Genomic DNA, 15,215 nt, shown 5'->3' with positions numbered 1-15,215 from the left:
TATAAGGTTGTGAATCCTCCTTTGTCAAACCACTGTCGTCTTCGTAGTCTATTACCAAGTCTGCCAGGATTGGAACAAACAGGCGTTTGTTGCCAGAAATAGGAAATACGTTGCTATAGGCACTGAAATCAATGCGCCCAGGAAAGAAGTTCTAGAAAATCATACAATGACCAAAATACGGTAAATATTGTACGTATTACATGTTCTTGTAATGTGTCTGTTACAAAATTATATACAGTACATACTTGCAGCGTGTATTCAAAACATTGATGATAAAGTTGTTTTAGAGGGCTTTGTAGGAAAGTGTGTTCTTGTCTCTCAAAATGATTGTGAATGACAGGCAAAATTCCCGCCCAAAAAGTGCATTTCCCATTAACCCTGATTGGTGCATAACTAGGAAGTTGTGTGTTGTGGTGAAAACTGACTGCGGTGAAATGTGTGTCTTGGATCTGGTGACTACTTTTTGCGTGTAAAGACCGACAACAAAATGTAAAAATAGCGTCAGACTGTGTGTGTCTGTGTTTGGATCACTGTATCAATGTGTCAAGATATCGTTTTTGCACATAAATGAGCCACCGATAGCTGCTTTTTTTCCGGCCCGGTTACTATTGCACACGTTTGTGCCTGTGTTGATAAGGAACTCAGTTTCGGTGCCCATACATTATTAAAGTGTGGAATTCATCCATTTCACGGTCTTTAACACAAAAGTTCCTGTGTCAAAATTTTTACTTACTGTATCACTCGGATGCAGGCTGCAGCAGCAGACTCCCATGTTCAAAAGACTTTTTACCATTTGTTGTGGGAAGAGGCATAGTCGCTGCTGCGTTTGTTTATAATGCAGCATGTGGAGAATCATCCATGTTTAGAATTAAGATCACGTACATGTATGAATCAAGATCACTATCTTTTAACGATTAATTATGCAACCCTAGCGGTAAGACAAAGCATAATTGTGTTTATTGTGGTTAGGACATTTTTGTGTCAAAGGTTTTAGCATCATCCCTGAACTTTTGCTTTAAATAGCTTCAAAAAAGCGATCATCTCGTCTATTTGGTTTAAGGGGATGATCCAAGAAGTAGAGCAAATTTGAACAAACAATGTACCGGTAGTTCATAACTATAATAGTTTAGTTTTTATTGAGGGCCACATGACATTTATGACTGCCCTTGAGGGCCGCTTGTAACAGTGAACATACTGTATATAAATGTAAATGTATAATTGCCTTGTGTTTATTATATTTTTTACAGCTCATAAGTAAAAGGGGAACTGCAGTTTTTTGGGGAATTTTGCCTATTGTTTACAATCATTATGAAAGATATGACGATACATGTTTTTTTTTTTTAATGCATTCTAAATATTAAATAAATGCAATCAAAATTCCGCTTACAATGAAGCCAATGGGCACCGCTCTATTCTGCCTATAAAGCCCTTAAAATCATCTAAACACCTCCATTAAGGGTTGATATACATGCTGTAAGTATATATGTAATGTAGGCACATTTATAATAATTAATATTTACGTATTATATACAATTTTAAGCATACGCGGCGCATTAATTTCAAAAACGCATTACGACGTTCACTTTTTTTTTATCAAAACATCACTAATTACTACTCACTGCAGACTTCATGAGAGCCAACAAACATATTAAAACATTCACTTACTGTGCAAGGTTTGCTTTAATTAAGATGCCAACTGCTAGGATGTTCATATATTCCCATTTAGATGAAGAATGACTCATAATCCCTGTGAAGAGAGGGGGGTGGGGGGTGGGGTGAGACCAAGAGTCTTGCCATTTCCGGGTCTAAATTTGCTGTCAAAGTATACCAACTTGTTGGAATACGTCCTCTTCTTTCTACTGTCCAGATGTGAGGCATTATTTATGATCTACAATAAAGTTTGACAAGCAAGGAAACAAAGAAGCAGCTGATCAGTCTATCATGTCAACATTGGCACACACGGTAGTGATCACGGCGCCGCTGTAAATAGTTTGTCTGTGTTAGTGTTTATAAAAACAATATCACTAATACTTGGTTGATATTCAAGTCACTAAATGTAAATGGAGTATTGTTGGCGCTTTTTGGATGTTTTTTTTTATTGGGATTTATGGGCGAAATATAGGCCCTCTCATTGGCTCTGCTGTAAGCTGACTTTTATTTACGAGTTAAAATGCATTAAAAAAATACATCCGTCATGTCTTTCATAATGATTGTGAACGATAGGCAAAATTCCCACAAAAAGTGCAGTTCCTTTTTAAGGTGACAAGCAGCTATTTAGGCTAGGAGTGTTGATCCGAAATTGATATTGGATATCGGTCCAATATCGGCAAAAAAAAACAATTATGTAAAATTTCTGATATAAGCAAACCTGCAGCATGTTTGCTTGTGCCAAGCTGGATAGTCAGTTAACATCTAAATGTCCTCCAATAGGCACACAAGGTTTGTTTTTTTGTATTTTAGTGAAGTCATCTATAAAAGGCAAACATGGTAGGCTTTAGGCTACTAGGAGCTAGCAACTACACAAAAGCAAGACACACACTAGCTCACAAGCTAGCATACGTAATAAGTGTCCTTCATTAAACAATATGGCAGCCTAAAATCCTACATTTGTCAATATAAACAAGTGCCCAATACTTATAGTTGCATATTACTTGCAGATGTAAAGTCTCCAAGGCAAAAACCACATTAGAAAGTATCCAATAACAAATGTGTCTGCGTCATTCAACGTTTTACGTCATGATGTGGCAGGCCAGATCTGGACACAGATCTGAGTTTGACACCTTTGTTTTACATGGCGTTACAACCCTCTTTCCCTTTTTAATGGTGGCCGGCAAGCATAGGAATGTGTCTTTGTCAATTTGAATGACACACCTTTACATACATCGTTATGTATGAGTATGTATCATCCATGATTTTAAAGTGGGTTTAATGTGTCAAAATAAGAGGAAAACTGGTAGAGAGCTATCAAGAGTACATACATCCTCAATTTGTGTTAGGCACGGATTGGTTCATTTTAAGGTACTGAATCGCCTGCACCTTTGCGGAGTCAGACCAGCTCAGTTATACCCGTTTTAGATCCAAACTGCATTAGATGCCACCAGGCCCCTGCCACTCTGGGACACATGTTTTGGGCATGCTTAATCTACACACATTCTGGTCAGGGATTTTCAATACATTCTCATATATTTGTAAAAAAAAAAAAAGAATGGAGCCAGATCCAGTTATCTCAATATTTGGGTGTATCCTTAGCAACAGCGGACAATCAAAACACCATTCAGACTTCATAGCGTTCTCAACATTACTCGCCCGCCGAGTTATCCTTTTTGGCTGGAAATCTACCACACCTCCATTCCATTCACTCTGGCGTTTCTTAAGCTAGAAAAAAAATCAGATGCACAATTCAGGGCTCTGCAAAAAGGTTAAAAATAAATTGGTGTGACTTTTTAGAATATTTGATAAGTGACCAATATTTTACAATGCAACCACCTTAGATCAGTAGCTCTCCACATCTCAACCCACCCTTCCCCCGTCTTGCTCTTCTCTTCCTTCTGTTTTTTTTCCCCGTTTGTTTGGTTATTTTTAATTATTTTTTGTACGTGGGTTGACTATCAACAATGTAACAAATGGAAGCAAAAAAAGCTGTCTATAAAGTGTGTATGTATATGAATTAGATATGGCGCACACTGAAGATGGGTTCCATGTGGGCATCCATGCAACTGTGCATACTTGCTCTCTGTCAGTTTCAACTGTCTTGTTTTGGTTTCCCTTCCTATAGCATTCTGAAAACTCAATAAAAACCATTTGAAATATATAACTTGTCAAAAAAAGATGGCAAGAAAAATCATTGAATCAGATGAAAAATAGAAGTTATAAACAAGATTAAATAGAGTAACAAAAATAAAGCGGTAAACAAACAGTATGGCACACAAATCTGTCCTCTCGTATATAGTCTCCTACACAGCAGTAAATGCACATTGCTTAAATAGATCCTGTATGTTAATTACTTAAGTCCATAAACAGTAATACAAGCTAAGTTCAAGAGTCTCAGACTGCTGCAGTGCAGCCATGTTGTTATTTTTAGAGCCTCTGCTGACTCTCCCAAGACTTCATCATCACTGACCCAGTCCTCAATTCCTAACAAAACAGGAACAGGAACAATTTATATATTGTGTCGATTTACAAACTTAATTGGTTCTTGAATAGGGTTCATTAAAGGAAACGTTTTTATATTGAAGCAAATTGTTCCATAAGAAACAATGTAAACATAAATATTGGGTTCCAGCCTCAACAAAAGTCCCTAATTTAGTAAAAGTTTGTACACTTTGAACACAATAAAGTATAAGGCGCTATACAGTAATGTATATCAAACAAATATAACAAGTGAGTGATAGATCAACTATGTCTTTAATAACAAAGTCAAAACAACTAGCTGAATGTCCTTATATCCAGCCGCCCTGCTGACACGCACACACTGTCACTAGCCCTGTGGTGCACTCGCTGTTTGAAATGACAAAACACTTTAACTTGAACAGCCAGGTCCCTGCTATTATTTAGAATTTAAAAAGATAAAATCCACTTTACTTTGTCTGTGAATCTTTTTGACGAGCAGATGAAACGAGGCGGAGGGGGAAGAGTGTCGTACATTGCTGTAGATTTTGGTTTTATTCTTAGAATTTTTCAGACCACACATTGCTTGTCCATTGCTTTTGGGGACTCATATTGAGCTAGCCAAATTACAAAAAATATATTTTTTAAAAACAACAAACACTTAAAAGGCACATATAGTATTGAGCACAGTAGCTAACGACAACACTACTGAGCTGACAATTAGCACCAAAGATTGATCAGCCAGCCCACAATAGATGTGGGCACAAAATGGCAGCACAAGGCACACAATGGATGAATGAAATTCATTCACTGATACAAGGTTTGTACAACAAAGCATATATCAAAAATGTTGCACAATGAGGGGTTTTTAAATACAGGTTCCACTGTAATAATGTTTGAATTATATAGTACAACCTGCCTAAATATGCAAACTGCAATTCACATTTTTGATCACAATTATATTCATAAAGGAATACAGGATGGCTGTGTAAAAATATTAATAAAATAATTAAAGGATTTCCTAGTATTGGCTCTGATTTAAATCCTTTACCTTTAAGTCGTCATGTGTCCAGGGACTTACAGAATTTGCTGAATTTGTGAACAATAACGACAAAACGTGTTTGACATGGAAAATATCAACCTAACCACTGTAGTATCGAACATATACTGATACTATACTTGGTATCGTTACGGTTGATATTTGTATTAATTTGTTTGCATTCAAGAGCTCTAGCTTGCAGTTAGCATATCCTCCAACGTTGTGTAGTGTAAAGCATGTTTACTATTTGTAAGAAAAAATAGTTGATTTGCCGTCATGGAGGTGAGGATTACTGACTTAGAAATGGCTTTGCACTGTGGAGGGACATTAGCTACTAGATACTAGCTTGTCACTGTCAAATTTGGCCAACAATATTAATAGTTTTATTGTTGGCCAAATTGATATCATTTATACCGTATATCGTCTATATCGCGCAACCCTAACTAGTACTAGTTACAACTAGTTTAGGGGTCTTCAACTAAAATATGAATACATCAAGTTAGAGAAAATGCACTGAATTGAAGGTCAAGAGGGGTGGGATTTTGACAGCTATGTTTGTTAAAAATAAAGAAGACATGATATAAAAGCTGTACTTACGGATCTAGTTTTGTTGTCGTCAGTGTTTATCGTTTAGCTCAATTGAAATGAAATGAAAACAGTAAGGATGATCATCAACCACAAGGAAGTCACACTTCAGGGCAGACGTGACAAACTCACGGCCCGGGGGCCAGATCTGGCCCGTCATGTCAATTTATGTGGCCTGCGAAAGGCTGGAAATAAAAAAAGCACTTTTTGGTTAAATGTAGTTGTTCTTTCAATATTGACAGAAAAATGTCCTACATGCATACTTTAATAATTCTCTAATATTGTCTGATTATGTAACCAGATGTTCCAAGCATTTTTTTTTTTTGGTTATCAAAAATAAATACTTATTGTAAAAATCTGCTCGTCACCTTGACTTACGATTTCAAAGCAAATTATCCATCACTCTGTGAGTAAAACAAATGTCATTTAAAGAACAGTTGCATGTGCAAGCTATAGAAGAAGACTAATTTACATTTATATTCATGTTTATTCACCTTTGCAAACGGCCCTCTGAGGGCAGCCATAATTGCGATGTGGCGATGAAAACGGGTTCGACACCCCTGCTTTAGGACATCTTTAGATGCCTACGGTCGTAGTAAAAATAGCACTTCATGACCCTGGGAGTGCTCTCACTGTCCTATTTGAGTTCACAGAAGAATGTTGTAAGAGTGTGTTAACACCTGCTCTGACAGTTTTGCACTTCTGATCATATTACTTAGATCAGTGCTTTTCAACCTTTTCTGAGCCAAGGCACATTTTTTTCATTGAAAAAATTGTGAGGCACACCACCAGCGGAAAACATAATAAAATGAAACTCTGTAGCCAATATTGACAATAAAACGTTGTTCTCGCAATTGTTGGATATGATTTTAAAGCATAACCAAGCATGCATCAATACAGCTCTTGTCTCAAAGTAGGTGTACTGTCACCACCTGTCACATCACACCCTGACTTATTTAGAGTTTTTTGCTGTTTTCCTGTGTGTAGTGCTTTAGTTCTTGTCTTGCGCTCCTATTATGGTGGCTTTTCCTCTTTTGTTGGTATTTTCCTGTAGCAGTTTCATGACTTCCTTGAACGTTATTCCCCGCACCTGCTTTGTTTTCGCAATCAAGACTATTTAAATTGTGCGGACGCTATCCTTTACTGTGGGGACATTGTTGATTGTTATGTCATGTATGGATGTACTTTGTGGACGCCGTCTGCTCCACACGCTGTAAGTCTTTGCTGTCATCCAGCATTCTGTTTTTGCCTAGTTTGCAGCCAGTTCGGTTTTAGTTTCGTTTTGCATAGCCTTCCCTAAGCTTCAATGCCTTTTCTTAGTGGCACTCACCTTTTGTTTAAGTGTTAGATACCTTTTTACCTACACACTGCCTCCCGCATATCGTGATCACGACAAACCATGTTCCCGACATCTACAAAGCAATTAGCTACCTGCTGCCACCTACTGATATGGAAGAGTATTACACGGTTACTCTGCTGAGCTCTAGACAGCACGGACACTCAACAATGGCACATTTGCGGATTATAATTACTTGTTTGCAAAAAATATTTATAACCCAATTAGGTGAAATTACATAATCTCCCACGGCACACCAGACTGTATCTCACGGCACACTATTGTGCCGCGGCACAGTGGTTGAAAAACACTGACTTAGATGACAAGTTAATGGCATTCTTTGACAGCTCAGCACTTTCACACAACAAAAATGACAACTAAACACACTTTTATCGCATTATAAAGACAGTGTGACACATTTAGTTCTCATTAAAGAATTATCTTTGTATACAAAATGAATATGATATTACGAATAATGATGAATAATGATGTTACTAAATACTGCACATGACAGCAACCCGTCCTCAGATACAGAAAGATGGTGTTAGATGTGACACTTGAGAATAGTAGACCACATTTTACTCAGCTAAAATCACTAAAATATTAATTAGAAAAGATAAGGATGTTTAAAGTTTCCTTGAAACACCTTTAGGCAACCTGTTTGCCACAAAAGCAGTACTGTATTAGATTATTGTCAGGAATGATGCAATTACCAGTAGTCATTTTTGATCCACATGGTCAATGTCAAGGCAGCACGGTGGAAGAGGGGTTAGTGCGTCTGCCTCACAATACGAAGGTCCTGAGTAGTCCTGGGTTCAATCCCGGGCTTGGGATCTTTCTGTGTGGAGTTTGCATGTTCTCCCCGTGACTGCGTGGGTTCCCTCCGGGTACTCCGGCTTCCTCCCACCTCCAAAGACATGCACCTGGGGATAGGTTGATTGGCAACACTAAATTGGCCCTAGTGTGTGAATGTGAGTGTGAATGTTGTCTGTCTATCTGTGTTAGCCCTGCGATGAGGTGGCGACTTGTCCAGGGTGTACCCCGCCTTCCGCCCGATTGTAGCTGAGATAGGCTCCAGCGGCCCCCGCGACCCCGAAGGGAATAAGCGGTAGAAAATGGATGGATGGTCAATGTCAATAAATATTTTTCAGGCATTTAAAAAAAAATTGCTTCGTAAAGTTTTTCTATTATTTGAAGAAAGTGCTCATCTTTAATACTAGTGACAGGTGTTATGTGCTGATAATCATTGTGTTATGGTTTGCTGTACAGTAGGGCTGCAACTAACCATTATTTAAATAGGCGACAAGTCAGCGCCGATTTTTTTTCACTTAGTCAACTAGTCAATTGATTATTGCTTATGATCTGCTGTACGCGTTTGAGTTTACGGCGAGTCCGCCACTTAATTATAATAATTTTTTTTAAAGCCTATTATAAAACTAATATCAAGTCAATAGTAACGTAATAAACATAACTTACTGAGCAACATATAGTTTTACTTTATCCCACAAAGTATATAACCACAGTGAAAAATAAATTGACAGACTTAAAGTGCAAGATGTCCTGTAAACGTGACATTTAAAAAGTATTTTTTATCCAGAACCATTACTTGGATTGCAATTTTTCACCTGAAGGAATAAAAGGGTAAACATGAACATTCCTGGTGGTCTATCAATTCAATCTTTATGAAGCGACTTGTTGACAATAGCAATTCTTTGTTGTTTATTTTCTTTTATTGTTACAGCCCTACTGAAGTGGTACTTTGAGTTGTTCCACATGAAAGAGTTGGAAGTATAGTTTTATTGGCATTGTTTGCCATTCTTTGCATCATGTGATCCACTGTTATCATCTGAGCTCCTCTGTAACTGTGACATCCTTGATATGCTAGAACACCGACCACGTTTCATCAATCTTGTCATATTTAATCACCTAATTAGTACAGCAAAGGTGTCTGAATTTAGCAAAGCATCCCAGTAGTTCATATGGTACTATTAGCTCTGTGTGCATATAACAACATGACCCGCACGCTGATGGCGTCACAGCGTCAATTTAGTTTCTGATTGTATTTGTGTCCGTCTTGTTGCAGTGCAAGCACATCCTGGCTGTGTACCTGTGTGAGGCCATGGGTGTGACTCACACGCAAAGCGTGCCTGATCAGCAGATGACGGTGTTGCTCAGTGGGACTTCACCACCGTGACGCACACATATTCCTCTGTGACCCAGCAGGGAGGATGTGGACACTGGATGCTGCAGGTCAGTGTGGAGAGGACAGGAACACACACACACACACACACACATACACACAGCTCATTTTCTTTATTCCTCTCTTTAAGACACCAGATGTTGCTTTACTTTGTCTCTCAAAGAGTTCTTCATCTGGTCACTGAGGTTGCACCGTTTTATTTTTAGCTTCGCCATGGGGAAACAGAGGCCGCACGCTAGTAGTACACGTGTTATCTGTAAATCAACATCTTTCTATGACTTTATGAATAAAATGTGTTCTGTGATAATATAAACATGGCTTTTATTCACAAAACAGTTGACCATACATTGAGATTTCGCCCCTTTGTGCAGACATGCAGGAGATATGGTACTTCTAACAATAGCTTGTAAAAAGGGTGACAAGTACAGTACTTCTATTTTATTTACACATCAGTCAACTAAGACAACAACACAACTTTACAGTGCAGTTACAGTATCGATGTCTCCGTGGGAATGTTAGCCCACTCCTGTTTTTAGCCCTTGATATGAGTCAAGTGGGACACAAAGGGGTGCATACACACGACGCCACAGTTCAAAAGTTTAACCACCACTAATGAGGCACAGGAAAAGACATAAAACCACGAGTGCAAGAGCCTGAAATGTGTTTCCTGTACTTTGCCTAACCTTTTTAGTATAAACACCAGTCTAGCGCCTATGATGTAGTCGACGTTGCCCCATCTTCAAAAAGACCACACCCCAATTTAGGAACACATTCAGTGTTTGAGTCACTAAAAACTTGATTTTTTTTGATTGCTGTTTTGTTGTCGGACCCCACAGTTTTATACATTTGGAAACTTACCATGGGAACCAACAGAAATAAATAAGAATTATTTGGTCATGACAAAAAACATCTTGCACTACAAATTTATGGAAGAGCATGTAACAAAATGCCATTAATCAGTTATGGCGAAACTAAAAATACATTACAAGTAGAGGTGTCTGATATTATCGGCCGATAAATGCGTTAAAATGTAATATCGGAAATTATTGGTATCGTTTTTTTATTACCGGTATCGTTTTTTTTATTCATTTTTATTATTATTAAATCAACCTAAAAAACGATAAAAAAGATACACTTACAATTAGTGCACCAACCCAAAAAACCTCCCTCCCCCATTTACACTCATTCACACAAAAGGGTTGTTTCTTTCTGTTATTAATATTCTGGTTCCTACATTATACATCAATATATATCAATACAGTCTATATCAATATATATCAATACAGTCTGCAAGGGATACAGTCCGTAAGCACACATGATTGTGCGTGCTGCTGGTCCACTAATAGTACTAACCTTTAACAGTTAATTTTACTAATTTTCATTAATTACTAGTTTCTATGTAACTGTTTCTATATTGTTTTACTTTCTTTTTTATTCAAGAAAATGTTTTTAATTTATTTATCTTATTTTTTTATTTTTTTAAAGTACCTTATCTTCACCATACCTGGTTGTCCAAATTAAGCATAATAATGTGTTAATTCCACGACTGTATATATCGGTTGATATCGGTATCGGTTGATATTGGTATCGGTAATTAAAGATTTGGACAATATCGGAATATCGGATATCGGCAAAAAGCCATTATCGGACATCCCTAATTACAAGAGTAAAGAATCTCTCTGAATTCTCTGTTCCACATCAGGGTCATATTGAGCATATTGTTTTGATATTACTGCTGTAAACATAACATGTATTGTCATGTTAAAAAGAACCAATAACTGTTAAACTCCCCTTGGCAAGTTTCCAGAAATATACGAGCCAATTTTTGACACCCCTTTCCAACCTGCTTTTTTACATCCAATGATTAAAAAAAGAAACTGTTTTGCGTCCGCAGCAAATCAGAGATGTATCAAACATCTGTAGAAATACTTATTTTTATGTGTCGTCCAAACTATATCGCTTGTGTCATCAGGTGAAGGTGACAAAAACCTCCTAGCTGCAATGGGCACGTGGTCCAATTAGAGCACATGATATACACGTTTAGTGCATTTTGCTTCTTATTTAGCTGTCATAAAAGTGTTGCATGTGGCCAAAGGAAGCAGATCAAGACAACAATGATACCATCATCCTCAGCTTTTAAAGGGGAACTGCACTTTTTGGGAATTTTGCCTATCGTTCACGATCATTATGAAAGACATGACGACGGATGTATTTTTTTATTTTTTTATTACATTGTAACTCGTTAATAAAGGTCCGCTTACAGCAGAGCCAATGTGAGGTAATCTATTCCGCCCATAAAACCCAATAAAAAACATCCAAAAAAGGCCAACAATACTCCATTTACATTTCATGCCTTGAATATTAACCAAGTATTATATAATATGTTATTATAAGTGCTAACGCAGACAAACTATTTATAGCGGCGTTGTGATCACAAGCTTGTGTGCCAATGTTGACATCATTGAGTGGTAACCTGTTTTCTCGCTTTCCTGCTCGTCAAACTTTATTGTAGATCATAAATCATGCATCTTACCTGAAAAGAAGAACAAGAAGGACGTATTCCATCAAGTTGGTACACTTTGACAGCCAATTTAGACCCGGAATGGCAAGAACGACACAAAAAGATGCTTGGTTCCACCCCTCTTTTCTTTGCGAGGATTATGAGTCATTCTTCATCTTAATGGGAATATATGAACATCCTAGCAGTTGGCATCCTAATGACAGCAGACATTGTACAGTAAGTGATGTTTTATTATGTTTGTTGACTCTCAAGAAGTCTGCAGTGAATAGTAATCATTGATGTTAAAAAAAAGTAAACGTTGAGATTCGTTTTTGAAATTATTGCGCCACGCATTCTAAAAATGATCAACGTACGTAGATATTAAATATTATAAACGTTACTACATTACAAATACAGTATACTTACATCATGTACCATATAAAGCCTTAATGGAGGTGTTTGGATGTTTTTTTAAGCGTTTCATAGGCAGAATAGAGCGGCTCCCATAGGCTCCATCGTAAGCAGATTTTTGATCACATTCATTTAATATTTAGAATGCATAAAAAAAATCCATCCGTCAACATGTCTTTCATAATGATTGTGAACAATAAGCAAAATTCCCCAAAAGTGCAGTTCCCCTTTAAGGCCTCACTATTGACATATAATGACATATGACAGCTAAATGGCATTAGCTTTAAGCTTATGTCGACATCAAGTCTTGGTCCACCACGTTCTAATTATTATTATTAAAAAGTGCGACATAAGATTTGAGACCGAAAGGGGTCTTTGCTGTGAAAAATTGGTCAGTTTATGTTGGCATGTTGGTATTTTCAACTTCATCATGATCACTAAGCAGTCCAACTACTGTCTACAAGTAGTTACAGAGCAATAGAATGTGAATGCAGTGACTTCCTGTTCAGTTCAAAGTAAGCTTTAAAATAAAAGCATGGTAGTCGTAACCTGGATCTTACCATAGAAACTGACAAATTGCACACATTTAAGTTAAGATTTGCATACCTACGTGGGCTTTATTGTGATTGTGGTCAGTACATGCAGTGAAATTAGCGCAGCAGCTTTGTTAAAAAAGTATTTTAATTACAGTAGTACCTCAACTTACGAGCTTAATTGGTTCTGTAACAGAGCTGAAATGAATAGAAATCGTTTCAATTGGTGCTTATCTCCCCAAAAAACAGAACAATTCTAACATGTAACATGCCTTTTAAAAAGGAAAACAAACATTTAGATAATAAATATTGTATAAAAACAATACAATAGAATACTACTAACAACCACAGTAGTTTTATGAACTAATGTAAGAATAATGTACATCATTTACCTTGGAGAGAGGACTTCTACGGTATCTCCTTCAAGTTGCTTCTCCATCAACCACACCATCAGCAGCTTTTTCATATTTTCATGGATAAATGTCCACCATTTAGATATTCTTTCAACATTCTTAGCTGGCATTAACTCATTCTGCTTCAGTACAGGGAGGTGCGCACATTTTGAGAAAAAAAGAGGAACATTTCTCTCTGCAGGAATTGCTGCCATGCAAACCCCGAAAGACAATATCGAAAAATCAAGACTACATTTCCTGCAATTGGGTGCATTTCTACACTTTACTTTAGATTTATTGTCATCCACCAACCTCTTTTGGCTGTCTTTTTACATGTCAGATGTAATGTACCACATATTTTTAGTTGATCATTTAATAACATTTATGACCACTGAAAATGTCATGTAAAATTCTATAACATGCATTCAAAGATGTCAGTAATGGTTTCCCATTTGGCAACTCTACCCTGTAGCCACGCCCCCTCAGGTATTATACTTCCAGTCTTAGGACCTCTGTTTCCAATCCGTCACGTCAAAAATATACCTTCTCGCTGGCTGCTAATAAATACTCTACAACTATAACTGGTTCAGAACTAACAGTGTTCAGATTGTAATCATCCAAATATGATTAGCAGCAAAGTGGACAGCCGTCAACGTTGAGGCTCGGAGGACGAAAACAAGTAAGCCAGCTAGATGGTTAGCTAACTAGCGAGCTTGTTTCCGTGCTCCTGATTGTCTGCCCGTCCTGCAACTCAGTGCAAGGTTTAGAGATAAGGAACAGCGAGTACCTGTGACTTGGGCCAGTGTTCAACACGTTTTTTTTTTACATCCTATTTTTATTATTTGACGCGAAAATGAATGTTTCAAAACGCGGACATTTAGGCGGCCCGTCATTATGGTGCAGACTAGCAGCAATATGCTCAAATTGCTTCGCCAAGTCATGTTTTTGATTTCTTCATATGAATGAATGACTATCATCCACTTTGTCTTAGCACTGTCCTTTGCACTCTCTTTCTTCCTGCCCACGATTTAACAAACAGTTATGTTCATTAATCTTGAGCTAAAGCTGCACGATTGACATTGAGGTTTTAACTAGTGCAATAAATAAATAACCAAAAGAGGCTGAGGCCCCCCGTCCCACCGTCACCGGCATTTGATTGACAGACAGGTTCGCCTATCAGAATTTTGGAGCCTCAGGTTTGTTCGTCTCTCGCTTCTAACAGGGAGTAAGAGGTCTCACTCTGTGCATCGCTCTCATTACCTAAGTGTGTTTATTGAACAGTAGAATTAACTGAACACAGTGAGCCCACACTTCAGTCATTCGAAATCTTCGTCTTGGCGGGCAGAGCGCGGGGCGCCAGCTTTACATACACAGGAAGCACAGACAGCCTCTCTACTCGCCAGTGAGTAGTGCCGCTAAGTTAGAAAAGGTAGGAGGGAGTTTTTTTTTTCCAAAGCCAAATATGTCGGTGTGGTAATTTTTCAACCTCATATTGGACGGGCGATATACGACTATTAAAACAAACCAAGGAGAGAGGATGTCGCGATCATGTGATGGCAACAAACAAAAAGACAACCCGACCTCATTTTTCCAACTGGGGGGAATAAAAATGCACTTAAAGATGTTCAATATTTATTTAAGCAAATTGTTTGCTTACACAAATGAGTCCATCTTATGTTTTTGTTTATGATACAATTCTACAGTAATGAAAAATACAAGTTTATATAATCTTAAATAGTTACCTGCATTGTTATTGTATATTATCATTACATTACTTTATAATCACTGTATAGTTTTTATTGATTATTTATCATTTTAAGAGCATGATGTAGACAAAAGCTCAGAGTCTGTCTGCATAAAGCCAAATAAGTAAATGATTGCATATTGTTCTAATGTGTGGCAGCTTAAGACAAGAATTTGTTGATTGACAGTCTAAAAGTAACATGTCTTCCTTCATTCGTTATTTTCGCAGTGTTATGCATTTTTTATATATAAAATATAAAAATAGCATATTAAATCGCAATTTTGGAGAGAGAAATGGCAAACTAATGCTAGCTTGTAAAACCAGATGTTCTGGGGGGCTCTTACGGGGTTCACTGTGACATTTACTAT

The 15,215-nt window shown here is 37.4% G+C and overlaps 1 protein-coding gene across 7 annotated transcripts in view; it reads left to right on the top strand.

Moving 5' to 3' along the window:
- zswim7 (zinc finger, SWIM-type containing 7) overlaps positions 1–15,215 on the top strand; it is an 82,909-nt gene that overhangs the window by 27,841 nt on the left and 39,853 nt on the right. For 5 of the 7 annotated variants that reach the window (XM_061961980.2, XM_061961977.2, XM_061961975.2 and 2 more), the window contains exon 5: positions 9,151–9,317. In XM_061961980.2, the coding sequence (XP_061817964.2) occupies positions 9,151–9,261 (111 nt within the window). In that variant the 3' untranslated portion in view covers positions 9,262–9,317. Of the gene's footprint in view, positions 1–9,150; positions 9,318–9,397; positions 10,076–15,215 lie in introns of those variants that run through there. The other 2 variants (XM_061961976.2, XM_061961978.2) reach the window with 2 other exon arrangements.

The sequence above is a fragment of the Nerophis lumbriciformis genome, linkage group LG09, assembly GCF_033978685.3.
Source record: "Nerophis lumbriciformis linkage group LG09, RoL_Nlum_v2.1, whole genome shotgun sequence".
NCBI classification, from domain to species: Eukaryota; Metazoa; Chordata; class Actinopteri; order Syngnathiformes; family Syngnathidae; genus Nerophis; species Nerophis lumbriciformis.
Note: the sequence above shows the minus strand (reverse complement) of the source record. Positions and strands in the feature narration are given on the sequence as shown.